The sequence below is a fragment of the Stylophora pistillata genome, chromosome 6, assembly GCF_964205215.1.
Source record: "Stylophora pistillata chromosome 6, jaStyPist1.2, whole genome shotgun sequence".
Classification (NCBI taxonomy): domain Eukaryota; kingdom Metazoa; phylum Cnidaria; class Anthozoa; order Scleractinia; family Pocilloporidae; genus Stylophora; species Stylophora pistillata.
Window position 1 is genome coordinate 18988894 of NC_142524.1, and position 18083 is coordinate 19006976.

The 18083-nt window shown below is 36.6% G+C and overlaps 1 protein-coding gene across 1 annotated transcript; it reads left to right on the forward strand.

Annotated features, from left to right (window-relative positions):
* The first annotated feature begins 343 nt into the window (after positions 1-343).
* Positions 344-12580, forward strand: LOC111327486 (lysophosphatidylserine lipase ABHD12). The gene is made up of 15 exons (XM_088724399.1): positions 344-561; positions 674-718; positions 3044-3153; positions 3984-4086; positions 4817-4930; positions 6393-6423; positions 6646-6691; positions 7251-7286; positions 7561-7654; positions 8015-8052; positions 8667-8746; positions 9676-9749; positions 10424-10502; positions 11047-11168; positions 12277-12580. Exons 1-15 carry the CDS (start codon positions 380-382, stop codon positions 12296-12298), a joined length of 1176 nt encoding a protein of 391 aa, XP_088580525.1. The 5' UTR covers positions 344-379; the 3' UTR covers positions 12299-12580.
* Positions 12581-18083: the final 5503 nt, after the last annotated feature.

Sequence of the window (18083 nt, forward strand, 5' to 3'; positions counted from 1 at the left end):
TAACATTTTAGTTTAACATTTTATATAAACCGCGCGGAGCGGTTTATATAGCGTCATATAAGGAACCGCTCGACCAATCAGATTGCTGGAAACTCTTTGTTCAGCTCTGAAATTATACTAATACTCAGTATTAACATGTATTAGTTATTGGGACATGATATGGACCTAACATGAATGCTTTACCCACAAATGTGTGCTTCTCAGATTCTCATAGACCAGTTCATAAATGGCTGCCGGATTAATATTGTTTTGTTTAAATTTAAATTAGCCCTTCTGGCCTCGTTTTCAAGTACAAAATTCAATAGAATAAATTATCTCAAGCGAGGCCAGAAGGGCTATTTTAAATTTAAACAAAAGAATATTAATCCAGCAGCCATTTATGAAAGTGGTCGATGCTGTTATGAAAACATCGTCGACTGTAGTTAGAGCATCGTTAGAAGCCACTATTTATAGAAAGAGAATGTTTGAAGAAATAAGACGGAGAGCGAAAACTTCATCATCTAGTCAGGAAGATGAGGACAATAAACCGAAGGAGGGCTTCGAAAGGAGAGAACTCGAAAGGTAAGTGTTTGATAATACAACTTTTTTGCATTCAGCTTCAGGCGAAAGAACAAGCTATTTGCTTCGAACAGGTTAAGTATGTTCGACATCAGATGTTTCTTTGAACCCACAGGGGTCTGGTGTCTTCGCTGCTGCATGGAATCGTTGCATTAGTTTGGTAAGTTCAATAGCTTTGCGTGTCAGTAATTGCATGTATCCATAGTTAGTATTACTAGTGCTTTGAAATGGGTCTTGGCAAATCCAAAGATGATAGTTGGAGAAAGGGTTGCCCACTGGAGTGGTTTGGAATTTGTAAAAGTACTGTTATAGTGGTGTCAGTTAAAGAAGGAAAACAGGTTAACATTTCAAGCTCGCAACTGGCTCATTCAAAACTTGCCAGAGGGTGGCAAAGGGTTTAGACGTGACGTGTGATTAAACCCAAAATGAGGACGTAATGCGTGAATTTTACAGTTAAGGAGAGATTGGAGTTTTCCCTTTAAATTTGTGATGGTGGAAAAGCTGGTTTACATGCATGTAATGCATGAGTTTTTCTTACATTCGGGCATGAAACGGGATTGAGACCCTCCCTTTGTTGCCCTCTTACCAAGAACAATACAATCAACTTTATTAATGTGCCAAACTCTTCTAGCTGACCACAAGTGGTCTGCTAATCAGGGACACCTAATTAATAAAATCTATATAAAGCTTAAGGTTACATTTGATAATATTTATAGCAGAATATTTACTACGTATGATGGACGATCCTCGCAGTAGATAGTGCTATTTAGGCAATAGCGAAAATCAGACCTGAAAAAAATCAGGCCTGTACGGGATTCGAACCACTGACCTCTGCGATACTAGTGCAGCACTCTACCAATTGAGCTAACAAGCCAACTGAGAGCAGGCCGTCAAGTTGATTCGTAATAAACCCGTGAAAGTGATAAATGAGATACAGTGAATATATGAAGTTCATATATATATATATATTTTTTTTTGTGATGGTGGAAAAGCTGGTTTACATGCATGTAATGCATGAGTTTTTCTTACATTCGGGCATGAAACGGGAAGATGAAAAAAAAAATATATGAAAAAAAAATATGGAAAATATATGAAAAAAAAATATATGAACTTCATATATTCATTGTATCTCATTTATCACTTTCACGGGTTTATTACGAATCAACTTGACGGCCTGCTCCCAGTTGGCTTGTTAGCTCAATTGGTAGAGCGCTGCACTAGTATCGCAGAGGTCAGTGGTTTGAATCCCGTACAGGCCTGATTTTTTTCAGGTCTGATTTTTGCTATTGCCTAAATAGCGCTATCTACTGCGAGGATCATCCATCATACGTATCTAATACCGCAGTTCAAAAATATATGAACTTCATATATTCATTGTATCTCAGAATATTTACTATAAAAATTTCATTAATAATGTTAAAATATTAAATTTGTTTATAAATTCAATAATGATAACAACAAAATGGTTTACGATGTAATATAATTAATCTAAAAGTGAGCGAAAGATTAACTTAATAAGTAGAGTCTCCAGTGTTACACAGGTAACAATTTGAACATTTGTTCTCAGCTAGACTCGAAAGGGAACAAGGGGGGAGAGAGGGTTTGTTTTCGCAGTGTGAGAGATGCAAGCTAGTATTATCTGCATTGATGTGGTATGTTATAACTTACAAGATTGTAAATATCAAAGTCTGATTAACAGTTGAGGTCTAACACAGTACTTAAAAAGAGTGTTTTTATATGATAGGGGCACCCTTCAATATTTTACCTGCCACTGCAGGGCTGAGTGTTTAAGGGATAAGGTAACTGTTATGATTATCCAAGATTAAAACTTTAATTTTGCTTTGATTGCATCTAACTCTCTCATTCCTGTGATCTAAATTTCAATTCTCGACAGCATCTGCTTCTTGTAGACATTAAATTTCATTTCATGTTATTTCATTTCATGTTATTTAACCACAATCGATATGTTTCTATCTTTGCAACACTTCTCTGCTTGAAACTACAATGGAATTGTTGGGAGAAATTCCTTTTTTGTCACTCCAGGAAGTGAAAGGATCCATGAAAAAGCATATGAATGCATGTACATGTATAGGGATAAGTGCAGAGGGCTCGTATCATTTGGGAATCAAACTATGATACAGCAAAGCTGTTAGCAAAGTTACAAGCACAGCTGTGAAAAAAAATTTAAAGCATCCTAGGGCTAACCCTTTTACTCCCAGAAGTGATTAACCTGTATCTTCTCCTCATGATGTATAAATGTTATCTAACAAACAGGTGATGAGAATACTTGAACTTATCAGGTAGAATTGTTTGTCTTAATCTAACACTGAAGTCTTGTAACTTTCCTACAAGGAAATGTGAAGCTACATGTAAAGGGGGAGGGATTAATAAATCACACAATGGAAGACAATTGAAGCCAAGTCTTGCATTGTGATTGCACTTGTAGAAGACAGAGTGAGTTGACTTTCATCATTTCATTTTTCAGGTTTTTGTTCAAGACAGTAGTGGGTGTGATTTTGCTCTTTTACTTTACATGTGTGATAATAATGTATTCCTCATCAGAAGCAAGGCAGCTTATGATTTATTTACATCCTTGTAAGTACATATACACAGTAATGTAAGGGAAAATTTTATAAAGGAAGTTGATTAAAAACTATTTTCATCGGTGATTTGAAATATGTAATGTATATGATGAAGATGTTGCTTGTTCACAACTTGTTCAGTTGTATGCACAGGGAGGAATTCTTTCAAGCAATATCAAGGCCAATCAAACTCAATATAATGCCATTAACTTTTTTATACAACATGTAAATGAACCATATGAATCTGCTGAAGTGACTTCACTGTAACCCATTAACTGCTGGGATCTGATTTTGATTTTCCCACCAGCTGCTGCAATGTTTACCTGATAAGTTTTTATAATCTGTTCATGTTGTCCTTCAGCGGCATTGTTGAAATACATACAAATTAATCGAATGAAGCCTTGCACTGCTGTAAAAAGTAAAATGTTTCACAAATCCCAGCTTTTGCCTATCAACGGCATCATCAGGGGAAAGCTTGGATTTGTGAAATATTTTACTTTTTACAGCAGTGTAAGACTTCATTCGATAAATTTGTATATATTTGATAAGTTTTTGTTGGCTGGATAATGTGTGGCTTTATTTAGGGAGGAGTTACTTGTTGATCACTTCTGGAAGGTTAAGGGTTATGAGATGTTGAGGTACAAATAGAAATGTTAAGATTTACATCAGAACTGCTTTTGTAATGACCAAGGTTTGTTCTATTTGGTCTTGTACAGTATACTTGTACAGTGGGATTACATACAAATAAAGGTAGAGATCTCTTGATTCAAGGAATTGTGCATGATATGTTTTTTTTTTTTTCTGTAGTACTGGTAACTTTCTTTTTCCTCTTTTGTCACCCAGGGAAGAGTCCATTTGAAAATTTAGCTGATCCTAGTTCATTTGGTTTACCTGATAGTACTGTACATTTTTATATATCTGGTCCTGCTGGTAAACTAGGAGCATGGTAAGATTTTTTGTTTTGTTTCTTTTTGTTTTGTTTTGTTTGTTGTTGTTGATTTGTTGTTGTTTTCTTTGTTTTAATCAAGTTATACAGTTCATGATATTCACAGGGTGAAAAGATATTTTATACTTTAATTCAACATAGCTGTAGAATTTTGTAGTAGCATTGACAAGTATTTAGCCAGTCTTTTCTGCAAAACTTATCACATGGCACATGGAAGGGGAAATGGGATGAATATAGGTGTTGTTGTATCAGTGTTGGGACACACTTGCACCAACTTAAAGTTGTGTAGATTTGGCTGTAATCATGTACATGGCTTCAAACCAGTTTAAGGCAATACAATCTAATCCAGATTGAGGGAAAATTCTTTTACTGTAAGAAAGAAATATTTTCTCTAAACATCTTGTAGTGGCAGGAAAGGGAATAATGACTGTAACCTGACCTAAAGAATTAGCAGTTTCTTTCAGCAGAACTGCTTTTTTCATAATGTTCTACAGTGAGTGTGCCTGCATTACTTTTATTCAGTGGTGTTCCCTTGAGACAGTGTAATGCAGACTTTTCCAGAAATTAGGAGTTGATAACACAAGAAAAGTAAAAGCTGTTATTTCTCAATCAACAGCAGGTTTCAATTAGAAATTATTGTTGATAAGGTCTACTACTAATGCTGAATAGAAGAATATGGGTGGTCTATGATTATGCTTTCATTTGTTTTTGTTGTTGTTGTATATTTTAGGAATATTCTTAGTCAAAATGCTGATAAGGCTCAAGATGCCAAAACTGACAAGCATTCCCACCTCAGTGATGGAAGCCCAGTATTTCTCTATTTTCATGGCAATGGTTTTACAAGGTTAGTACATTGTTGGTAAATTTTCATGTACACGTAATAGATCAGTGAAAGAATGCAGGCCCCAGTTGTTCACAGGATGGATAACTTCTTATCTGTTGGATAAATCACTATCCAGCGTATAAATTTTATCCATGGCATCATATCGGTTGTTCAAAGCATGGATAGCACTGTCCACTACCTATCCAGCAGATAAATTTATCCATGGTTAGGTAGGCAGTATAAATTTTTATCCACTGGATAAACACAAACAAAATGGCTGCCCGACAGTTACATCTTTGCTGTAACCTGCCTGAAAATCAACATTGAAAAAAGAGAAGAATTTATCGCTGCCAGCTCGATCCGTTAGAAACATATACAGACGCTGAATTGAGATCCAAGTATCGTTTTGGACAAGAGACGATACAATACATTGTTGGCCTTGTTGCCAACGATATCGCACCCCAAACAAATTGCAACTGTGCTGTTCCTGCAGTAATGCAAGTCCTTAATTCCTCCCATATTCAAGTTTGGTTTTTGTTTGAAAGTGTCAAGAAAAATTTTCTCTTAGTAATGTCCATATTTTCTTCCACCTCTTCAAAAATAACTGCACATTCGGCAGGTGTAAAGTTCAGCTTTCTAGTGCACTTTGCCAGGGAAAAGGAGCTACATTTTCTGCCATGTTGTCTCACCACCAGCACGCGCGAGCGAACAGTTAGTGCAACGCCTGGGTTATAACCATGGCAACTGCCTGGATAGCGAGTTATCCATTGGATAGTTATACGCCTCGCTATCCGTGCTTTCTGCAACAACTTTTTATCCGCTGGATGATTATCCAGTGGATAGCCTTCTTATCCACCAGATAAGATTATCCAGTGGATAAATTTATCCATCCTTTGAACAACCGGGTCCAGAACTTTATTATTTTATTGACTAAAATTTTCTGAAGGAGATTTTGAAAATTAATGTGAGATGTTTTATCACCATTTTGGGGTATCCGATTCCAGTTTTTGGGGTGTGATTGTTAAGGGGAAGAAACCTCAGTTGTTTCGCACAGAGTAGTTTACTTATCATATGAGAAAATGAATTTTGTAGTACCAAACTACTCTATAACATAATTATGTGTAAATGAACATAGTACACATTGTCTGATTGGTTAATTCAGTTTCCAAGCAGATTCTAAATTAGGTTATAGAGCCAGCAATTTTTATTTTTATATTGGGCACAACTTGTTAAAATATGCAGCAACACTACTCAACAAAACATTCAATAAGATATATTTATTGCTTTAGTATCTGAAGTGGTACAATAATGTTTTCCTTTTTTGTGTGTTCAGTTTCATAACTGATTGAATGATTGCAACAGTACTTGACCATCAACCATTGTTTTTTTGTTGTTTTGTTTGTAAAGTCTTTGATCTAGTACACATATGTGTACCTGAAATAAATATTCAATATACTTGATAATTACATTTTTTTCCTTTCAGAGGGACTGGTCACAGAGTAGGACTTTATAAGGTTGTTATGATTGACATACATGTATTACTAAAATCACAAAATAAATGACTTTTTTAAAACACACTCTTAAAACCACACAAATACCAAAGTTTTTTTTAATTTCATTTACAGCTCTCCTGATTTATATTGAAAAAAAGATACCTTGTAAATTTTTTGCAATGTTATGTCTTAATAATGTAACACTAAGTTTTTTGTTTTGTTTGATTGTCTATGTCCCTGCAGTTGTTGACTTCCATTGGTTATCATGTGGTAACAATTGACTATAGAGGTACAGTTTTGTTTTGGCATTTGATTTTATGGTTTGACAAAATTAATTGTCACAATCCAATAAAATGCAGGTTTAGATGTGTGTGCATGTATGAGAATTGTGGATCACTTAAGGTGGAGGATTTTGAAAAAAATTGTGTCTTAATAAATAGTTTGTTATCTGCATGAGAGGGAATGTTGAAAACACAATTTGTTAGAGAAGCAGGCTTTAATGGAACATTTTTCCCTGAATATACTTGATGAAAAATATTCAGAATGTCAACTTTTCAAAGAAATTTTTATGGCAATCTATCTGTACCAAATTTTCTCCATGATCAGCTGAGTAGTTTTGCTCTCAATCTGATGCAGTAGCAGAGTTGTTTACAGTGAAGATGCATGTATCCTCTGCTGTGTGTACAGGGTAAATCAAAATATTACAACAGCACTTCAGTACAAAGAATCATAGTGGTACTCAGCTACATGTACTTTGCCGCCTTTTTTTTTTTGTTACTTTTAATTTCTATGAATAGTTTTTTCTTTTTACTGATGATGGAAACATTTCTTTTGGTTATTTTTGATAGGTTTTGGTGACTCTGAAGGAAAGCCATCTGAAAATGGTATTGTTAAAATTGAGATATGAAATTGCATCACTGCTATCATGGTAGATCAGTTCTTAGTATAGTAAAACATTTCTACTTTATACTGTAGGGTTTTTAATTAGAAGACTGTTGTTAAGAAAGAAATTAGTCACTTTTCAAGATTACTTTTGATCATTCAATAACAGGCAGTAAATCTTTAAATAGAATGGTCCTGATAGATGACAATATCAACATCCATTTGAGTTGAATAGAACAGCATACCTGTTTGTTAATCAAAAGTGTTTACTGTTAGGACTCATTGAGGATGGTCTTGCTGCTTGGAAGTGGATAAGGTCACAAAGTCCTGAGGCACCTTTGTACATTTGGGGTCACTCCTTAGGTTCAGGGTAAGAGGAACTACTGGTTGTAATACTCTTACAGAGTAAAAATTGCTCTGCTTGTGCTTTAGAGTACTAAGTTGTCCCAGCAAGGTAAATGTAACTTCAGACAGCATATTGGTGTTTGAAAAAGCTTTTAGCAACTACCAGTGCAGGATTGAAGTGCTGTGCGATTCCTAGGGCTGATGAATATTCCTGTTGGGCCACCAAGGTTTTACCAGCAACTTAGATTTGCTGAGACAAAGTTTTTGTAGGAGTGTTTCTTGTAAGGCACTATCAGTTATTAGTTCAATAGGTGAGAACTTACATGCACATCGTACCACGTCACATTCATTTGTGTTGTTTCATCTTGTGTATTTTTTATTTTAGAGTAGCTGGTGGAGTTGCAAAAGCTTTATGTGAAGAAGGTTAGTCCACAATAAACACTGTAACTGGTGGAAAAGCGTAGAGTTTATGCCATGTTAATACCCTATGTCACGGGGATCCTTGATTTTAAATATAAAGCAGCCTTCATTCTTTGCAAGGGACTTCCCTTTAGAATCTGTTCTCTTGTGCAGTCACAAAATCTACAGGTGTATTAATCTTGATTTCCTGGAAAGAAGGACCACATTCCCGCAGTGTTAAGATTTACTTACAGTATTTTGGACTGTTTAAGTTTCAGAGTGAAGTTCCCATGCACAAGCAGATTAAGGAGATCCGATCCTACCAACGCGTCGGCCAACAGTTGGTCGACAGTCTACCGACTGTAGGTCAACTGTCGGCCGATGCGTTGGCCGACACGTTGGTAGGATCAGATTCTTTACCTTTAGCCATGTATGTGATTTTGAACACACAAAAAAGTCATGTTATGAGCTGATGCAAGAAGTTCCTACAATGATAGAGTTTCACTGACATGGACAAAACGTTGATTATAGTATATAATTATGTATAGTATATATAAAGGTGGAATAACACTGCTGAGAATATATAGTACACAATGGTACAGTATACAATATACAATATAAGGTGTTGTTTCTTACAGGTTCTCCACCATTAGGAGTCATTCTTGAAGCACCTTTTAACAATATTTGGGATGGAGCAGTCCACCATCCAATAACTATAGTAAGTTTTGAAACCTCTGGCAAAAGTGAAAAAGCGTGCCTGAAGTTTTCGTGGCCATTTGTGCCATACAAGGGCTGAGGGTTTGTCTGGAATTAAGTGCACTGTTGAACCTTTTCCCTCCCTAAAAAGACCAAACAGTAATTTCCTAATTGGATTATAAAATACAATTTGAGCAGAAAGGTGATGAAAAAAAAAAGGAAATGTCAGCGATGGAATTTGTTAATTTGACACCAAATTCTCAAGCGGTAAAATTATAACAAATGTTTGAGAGGCAGTGTGTGGGAGGATCGATAAGGAGATCTTGGGAGCGTAAGGGTTATTTAGGTGGCCTTTAAGGAGGAATGCAAGTGTTTTTGTGCATTGCAGTGCTCATCACTTGAGTGGTTCTTCCCATCCCGTAACACCTATGACAATTTTAGTCATTGTTTCATTCTCTTCTGTCTTAACATTTGCTCTGATAAAGGTCTCGCGCTCGCAACAACTCTAGAAACTCTCCTATGGTGGCAAATTCACATTATCAACTCAGTTGATAAAACCAAATTATATTGTCACACCCTCACTGACGCAGCACCACGGCGTCTTTAGAAACTTACCCCCTTTATTTAAATATGGATGTCTCTGGAAAATGATCTTTGGAAATGCACAGCCGTTTGTGTGTTAGAAAAAGAAGATATTATTATGGCGGATGATATAGTATTATTTTGTCATCATCTTTGTTCTAAATGGTCTTTGATTACAAGGCGTTATTTATATTGTCATTGCTTGTGTAAGGTATTGAGCAAGGAATCATCAGGCTCAAGCGACATCTTACATTTTTCTCTATTGTCCCCAAAGTCTTTTCGGATAGAGGAGAAAATCAAGATGGATAATATTTTTGCCCTTTTTTGTTTTTGATCAAGTGCTGGTAAATAAAACTTTTTTCATGGTAGCCTTTCAGATTCCTTCCATATTTTAATGAGACCGTGCTAGATGAAGTCAAAGAAGTATTTCGCACTGATAAGAGGTGGGTAATTCTTAGGTTACCTCGTTCAGAATGGTAATAGCCACACTACTATCCCTTAGAGATACGCTGTTGCACATTCATTGCTAATGCGAATACTGTATTCTAATTTAGCGACACACAGTATCGCTTGCATGTACTGCAGTAATTACAGTAGATGGAATTACGCGCGCTTCAATCGCGTGTACTCGCGCGTACAGTATAAACTGCAATCCGCGTGCAGTGGTTTACGCGAGCATACGTATGTTGTAATGCGCCTTTTTGTCGTTTTAGGCGACCGACAAAATGCAAAGTTGATCATTTACACACTATTCGCTTCAGCAATACCCTCCTATAATGTAGGAACTTAAACATGTCGACAGTTATATAAATAAATTCTTGATCGAAACTATGAATCAAAAAAATTGTTTGTTGCAAACCTGTTTAAGTATACTGCTACGTGGTCGGAGGATATTGATCTAAAATGGAACTCTGAGTCTTATTCAAAATTAATCTTGTGTCAATAGAGTTGTCATTCTGCTTTTCCTTACTGCAGATTCATTGTACTGTGCTCCTTTGGGAGTCACCACTATCGACAATAGACCTCAGGACTTCACTCAGCCGAACGATCAGACTACATTATCACGTGTAATCCCAGGTTCAAACAATTTAGTGTATCTTTTTGTTTTGTTGTCTAGGTTAGCAGACGTCTATTGTCCGATATTAATCCTTCATGATAGAAGTGATGAGATCATATCGTTTGAACTAGGAAAAAAGGTAAGCAATGGAGACAGGATTTACCAGAGTGAGAAACTGAACTCATACCCTGCGAGCAGAGCCTTTTCTTCTTTTCTTCTTTTCTTCTTTTTAACCCTCCAAGGGAAAAGGCTCTACCGACATCCTGTTGTTGCTTTGAAATGCGGAAAGCTCAAAACTCCGGGCTACTCAAGCCGGTCTTGCCTCCAGTCAAACCGGTTTTGGTGCGCACGCCTTTGTTTTTCATGTTTTTAAGCGCATTAGATCATTTAAGGTAAATAGGAGAATTGCTCATGTTTCTGATTATTAGGCCTGTCCACCCTCCAGCTGTTTGTTGACCTTGTGTAACAGTTCTTCATTTTACTTCATACGTATTCCCCTCACCCTTGGAGTTAGCCTTAAGGCAACACAGTAACCCTTACCAGCACATTAACACTTGCGGCGGAATACGCCAAGGACTTTGCATTCTTAAGAACCTATAGGCGTAAGTAAACTAAACATTTAGAGTTGTCACTATTGTTATGTAAAATGTTGAATTTATTTTTGTGTTTTTCCTATGATCTAGTTGTATGAAAGTGCTAAGGTCTCGCGGCCAGCTGATGCAGGTCCTATCAAATTCATTGAATTAGATGGACATTATGGTCACAAGATGATCTACCAATCACAAAAGCTGCCGGGGATCTTGAGGTGAATACTTTTTTTTTTTTAAGTGAACACTCGGAACTCTTGCGCTCGTGAAACTAGCAATTTTTATCTATGGCCTTTCAAACAGTGGAGTTTTGTTTAGGTAACAGTTGAGGTACAATAGTTTTCTTGAGTTTTCCTCTGAATGACTGCATTATCGCTTATTGTTTATTTCTTGGAGTGAAAATAAAACGTACATCGAAGGAGAATCAATACGAATTTTTTCTTGTCTTGTTTGGAGAAAAATTTCTCCCAAAAAATGTAATAGTCCCTTTTACAGTTGTGGGCTTGGTGGCCAAGCCTTTGAACAGGAGTGAGGCTAAGGGTGACCCTGTTGTGATAGAGACCTGTATCTACTCAGCATGATAACAAAGTAATTTGCATTTGAAAAGCAGCAACATCTCTATCATAACAAAGTCACCCTGAGCCTCACTCCTGTTCAAAGACTTGGCCACGAAGCCCACAACTGTAAAAAGGACTATTCTGTGTACCGATAACTCAATATTACAAATTGTTGTTTCAGCTTTTCACCTGGTATTCCCCAGAAATTTATACAAGCCGCAAGCTTGCTTCTAGAGAAAGTTTTCGTGTGTCTAATTTACTTTAACTATTTTATTTCACCCATTGCACAGACGTTTTCTCTGTGCTTCACTAGTATTCTAAATTGTTTAAAATCCAAAAAATCTACTGGGAGTTGTAACGACTCGCCGAAATCTAGCAAATGTACGTCTCGGCCCGTGGGTTTGTACACCGTGAAAAAAGAAAGAAAAGAAATAGAACCGGTTCCAATTAGAAGCGCAGTTTTTATAAGAGTGTTCTGAAAATCTTCCTGGCTTTGATGTGCGATGTACACGTTGTTTCTTGGGACATGGATCAAAGAACTCTTTCATATCCTTGATGTCTTAAAAATCTTCCTCTTTGACGAATCCTCAGTTTGTTTTAAATAGATAATGTGGTGACCTGAATTGAAACGTTTCGCTTTGTTTTGTTATTATATTTTGTTATTTTATTTGTCTTGTAAACTTCTGTATCACTATATCATTTTTTTGGTGTAAATTTCTTTTTTTTTCTTTCTTCATCATTTTTAAGATTTTTTTAATTTCTTTTTCAGGGAATTCGTCAGGACCAACTGATGCACAGATCAGGATACGAGTTAGATGTCTGAAGACACGTGATTTTAAGGGGCGAATTGCCTTAAAAAATGGACGCGAGGGCAAAACAGTGAGGGAAGCGGTAACATTGAAGTGAAAAAAGTGTTACAAGAAGATTATTAAATGGCTAATAGACATGTTCATATTAATGTTAGATTACCACTGTTGGTAGTCGTTTAAAATGGATGTAAACTTTTAAATCCTGATGTCAATTGAGTAGTTAGAATCATTTTTAAAATAAACGTGCTATTTCTTGCACAAAAATTATTCTGAATTTAATGTTGCCTGCGTTCTTAGAAAGGGGATGTAGCGAAGAAAGTTATTAACGAACGCGAAGGTTTTGACGCGGTCAAACTTTCTCTGTTTCACTCATCTCCTTATCTGCCGAATGCGTGAGCAGTAGCGTTACCGCAACTGGAAAGGACAAGTCTGACTAGATCATTTTTCGGGGAGTAGAGATGGTGCAGTGACGAGAGCGCTCGCCTCCCACCACTGTGGCTCGGTTTTGATTTCCGGACCTGGCGTCACATGTGGGTTGAGTTTGTTGTTGGTTCTCGTCCTTGCTCCGAGGATTTTTCTCCGGGTCGTCCGGTTTTCCTCCCTCCGCAAAAACCAACTTTTCATATTCCAATTCGTTCCGGAAACAGTGGAATGTCCATCGCTAAATTTCCTATTTTTTAACCATGTCTACTAAGTGATAGGCGCTGAGATCAAAGGAGATTATGGAGAATAAAAAATGAAAAACGAAATGGTTAAGAGTTTCTTTTCCCATCTGAACTGACTGGGTCCGATAAACGATTGAGGAACAAAGCAAAGATAATGTCAAATTTCATGTTAACCTGCGTCAGTCTCGTATTACACATCACAGAAGGCGCTAAAGTGTGGTAAGTACATCAGTGACACACTCGTTTACCACATTAGACATCATCCTCGATCTTTTTCCACAGAAAAGTACGCCAACGTTGAATACATTTGTTAAGTATTTATATTAAGAAACCATGAGCTAGAAGGAACACTTGTTAAAATGGCTCTTCAAGTTCATGAGATGTTTGTACCCCATTGGATCTAGGTTAGTTCTAAATCAAAACAAACAATTAGTAGAACGCCAGTTGAATTGTTTTTGGTTTCACGGTTTTTTTGTCTTATCTTTTAGTAACTTTGTTGAGAGAACATCGCAGTTTTCTACCAGAAACATTTCAGGGGTTCAAGAAACTGTCGTAAAACAGCCACAGGGTCATTTTATCAATACCCTATTCTGTTAATCGGTTGAATGTGGTGTGTTGGTTTGCCTGTATGCGGTAGAAAGTTGCCTTTGGCTGACTAATGAAGGAATTAGAATACAAAAGAATAGGCTAATCACGAGTTGCTTACGTAACTGGCAACGTTTTCGTTTAAGATTGTAGATCACGGAGTACCGAAGTCTCTGAGTACATTGAATAATTGTTCTTCGTTTCCTGAGCAGCACATCACTTTTTCAGTAGTGTACCATTAAGTCATGATATTCCATAGTCGAGTGACTTCTTTCATGGCGTTAAGATGTTCCAGCAGAGAAAGTAAATTTGATATTTAACTCTGGAAAGAAGAAAGCTTAACCTTTATCTAGATCCCCAATAATGGAGATGAGAGCGAACCTTTGGTTCCTAGCAACCTTTTTCTTTTCTCTGTGATTCTCGCATCTTTGCCTTGTTAAGACAAATTTTCTGATTAAATAATAAAAAAAAAAAAAAAAATAGAAAATAATTGATCCAGATAAAAAAGCCTATTTTCAACTGTTCTAGCCGGTGCATTTCTTTCTTTCTGTGAATTTCTCTTCCATTGTTAGAAAAGAGAATTATTCTCCAAGCAACTTATGATTGTTGGTAAGTGTATTGTGGGGTATAATTGGGCACATTCAGTTTCAGATTTTGCAGAGAAAAAAATTCTCCTTTTTGTCTTGGAATAACGAAATGAATATTAAAATGACTATAAGTAATAGTTATCTGAAACACTAAAAATTAAGTAGAGGTTGATAATGCCTAATCATCATTTCTCCAAATTATTTTACTTAACAACTTCACTCTTTGCGCCGACTATAAAGAGAAAAGGCAAACCTGTTTACACTAGAGAGAACTTTTTATGCTAAAACCAAGAGGTCTTCAAAATATTTTCTTTATGAATAACAATACACAGCGGCACAACAAATTAAAAATAATGGCGTAACTAATTATTCACTACAGGATACTAATTATCTTAATGGCACAATGGATTCCCTCCTTGGACCTAGAGTGAATGAAAACGATACTAAGCGTTCTGTAATCTATTTCAGCATTCTTCCCATAAAAGAATTTGAAACGGAAAATATGATTATTCTTAGGTCGTTGGTAAGTGTTTGGGATGTTCAATTTTAGGCTTATAACCACAAAGTTTTGTTTTTAAACCCCTTCATTTTCTTCTTTCGTCAGGTGTGTGCAAGTATCTACACAATTTTTCTGCCTCGTACATTGGCATCGAACGGTATGTTCTTTACGCAATGTTGATCGGTGAATCTTTGCGCAACCTCGTTAGTTAGATCTTTTGAAAGAATAATTCCGACGCTTTGAAGCGGAGCGATCTATTCTCCTGAAAAAACCTCATCCAGCTTTCTGAATGGACGAAATACGAGTCATTCTTTATCTCTTAGTCTTGTTAACAATGACATATCACTGAATTTGAGTTTCCTCATACTTATTGCGAAGAGAACATTTATTAAGTTTTAAGATTGTTTCAACAAAGCACTCAAAGTTGACAAGTGGTCTGGCCGTATTACAACAACTCTTTTTAAGTTCAGTCGTTGGGAAGTATGCTCTGAAATAAAAGATCCCCGTTAGTCTTCATTTGTTCCTTAACTAACCCAGAGACCAGTTAGCACTCGTCTCAGCTCCAACGTTTGTCCAAAAGTGACTTTGAGAGCCTTCTGCTCTGTAAAGAATTTCTCGCTCCTTTCATCCATATTAGTCTTCTGAGTCAGAGATCTTCGACAAAAGAGACTTAATCTTTGAATCGAGTATAATTTGTTTAATGAAAAGGAAAAAGACGACAACAGCTACAAAAAAAAGAAAGAACCAACCAGAAGGAATAAAAAGGAGTGGTAAGAAATAATGAAAAAATTAAAGAAAGTTACGATGCTGTTTCTTTCTTGCCGGATTATGTAAAACGTAGGTCCAATCTCTAGAGGGGACTTCTTGTGCGCAGGTGCGAGATTACACACAAGCAATGAAGTCACTTGGTGCTTTTGTTTTGTCATTCCCAAGCCTCAAGAATTAATGGCCTTGATATTGCTTGAAAGAATTCCTCCCTGTGCATACAACTGAACAAGTTGTGAACAACCAACATCTTCATCATATACATTACATATTTCAAATCACCGATGAAAATAGTTTTTAATCAACTTCCTTTATAAAATTTTCCCTTACATTACTGTGTATATGTACTTACAAGGATGTAAATAAATCATAAGCTGCCTTGCTTCTGATGAGGAATACATTATTATCACACATGTAAAGTAAAAGAGCAAAATCACACCCACTACTGTCTTGAACAAAAACCTGAAAAATGAAATGATGAAAGTCAACTCACTCTGTCTTCTACAAGTGCAATCACAATGCAAGACTTGGCTTCAATTGTCTTCCATTGTGTGATTTATTAATCCCTCCCCCTTTACATGTAGCTTCACATTTCCTTGTAGGAAAGTTACAAGACTTCAGTGTTAGATTAAGACAAACAATTCTACCTGATAAGTTCAAGTATTCTCATCACCTGTTTGTTAGATAACGTTTATACATCATGAGGAGAAGATACAGGTTAATCACTTCTGGGAGTAAAAGGGTTAGCCCTAGGATGCTTTAAATTTTTTTTCACAGCTGTGCTTGTAACTTTGCTAACAGCTTTGCTGTATCATATTTTGATTCCCAAATGATACGAGCCCTCTGCACTTATCCCTATACATGTACATGCATTCATATGCTTTTTCATGGATCCTTTCACTTCCTGGAGTGACAAAAAAGGAATTTCTCCCAACAATTCCATTGTAGTTTCAGATTGTAAGTAGCCATGAAGTGATAAAACAGAATTGCTAAATTGTTTTAAATTGCAATTTGAAGTCGAAGGTAATTTTCTCAGTCTTCCTCTACTCCAACTTCTTCTTCGTTTCATTATCTTGGAATTATTAAATCAGTCTTTCCAGTAGAAAAGTACAAGACAAAACATCCCGATGTGAATATCGTAACCCCTCCACTCTCCAAATTGATCAAAAGGAATTTCTCCTTTCAATATTATATGTGATAGAATATATGAAGTTCATATATTTTGAACTGCGGTTATAGATACGTATGATGCACGATCCTCGCAGTAGAGAGCGCTATTTATGCAATAGCGAAAATCAGACCTGAAAAAAAAAAATCAGGTCTGTACGGGACTCGAACCACTGACCTCTGCGATACTAGTGCAGCGCTCTACCAATTGAGCTAACAAGCCAACTGGAGCAGGCCGTTAAGTTGATTCGTAATAAACCCGTGATGATAAATCAGATGTGATGAATAAATGAACTTCATATATTCATTAGATCTGATTTATCATCACGGGTTTATAACGAATCAACTTAACGGCCTGCTCCAGTTGGCTTGTTAGCTCAATTGGTAGAGCGCTGCACTAGTATCGCAGAGGTCAGGGGTTCGAATCCCGTACAGACCTGATTTTTTTTTCAGGTCTGATTTTCGCTATTGCATAAATAGCGCTCTCTACTGCGAGGATCGTGCATCATACGTATTATATTATATCTGTTAGCGATTATTACATCCATTTTGATAAAAACCGGTGATCTTTGCAATCAACTTGGCTCTCATTGGTGCGATTTATTTATGAATCGCACCATTTTTTACTTCAACTCGCATCATTTTCCCAGCCAATGAGAAACCTTTTCTCATGCACAAGAACCAAACAGATTTCAAGCTTTGTCTAACGTAACAAATCAAATTGCAAGAAAGTGATGTACAACTTTTTACAAACCAGCTTAATACCCGAAAAAGTGGCATCTAACCGTACGCTTTTCCCCTTTTATCTCATATCTGAGGTGTCACGCGGAAACGGTGGGATAGCTGTTGAACTGTTATTGTTTTTGTTGTTGTTTTATTTTTTAACCTTTTAACAATAGTTATCATTATCTCTTGAAATAAGTAACATTGGGTTAATTTAAAACAAATTTTGGTACCATCAATTTTTCCAGAATATTATTCCCTTTTCAGTTGAGGATGCAAATCACTTCTGGGAGTTAGATTATCCGGAAATAGTCGACAACATCACCTGTCAGCCTGCCAATATCACGTCACAAGTCCCTGGCGGCCTTAAAAACATGCGATCACCCGCGGGCACTGGAGTCTTTGTCACTGGAACCAGTGAAATCAACCTGAATCCGGATTTGGCAATCGAGTGTCCTGGTAATCCAACGCGGTGCACTACAGGTTTTTCAGTTTCTTTTTTAATCAAAGTAACTGGACCAGAATCTTGTTTTAACCATTACTCGTTTCTATTTGGAAACATCGTCACACAACCTCTTGAACAAATTACGGATTATATAGGATTTGCCGTTGGAATGCGGACAAAATATTTTGAGATAGTTGTTGTAAGTGATAACTTCGTTTGTAAGGGCACCCTAACGTGGTACAGGCGAAATGTATGGACCCATGTGGCCTTTAGTTGGAAGGATCCTGCTTCGTCTGATAGTGGCCTTAAAGTTTTTAACGATGCCTCTAAA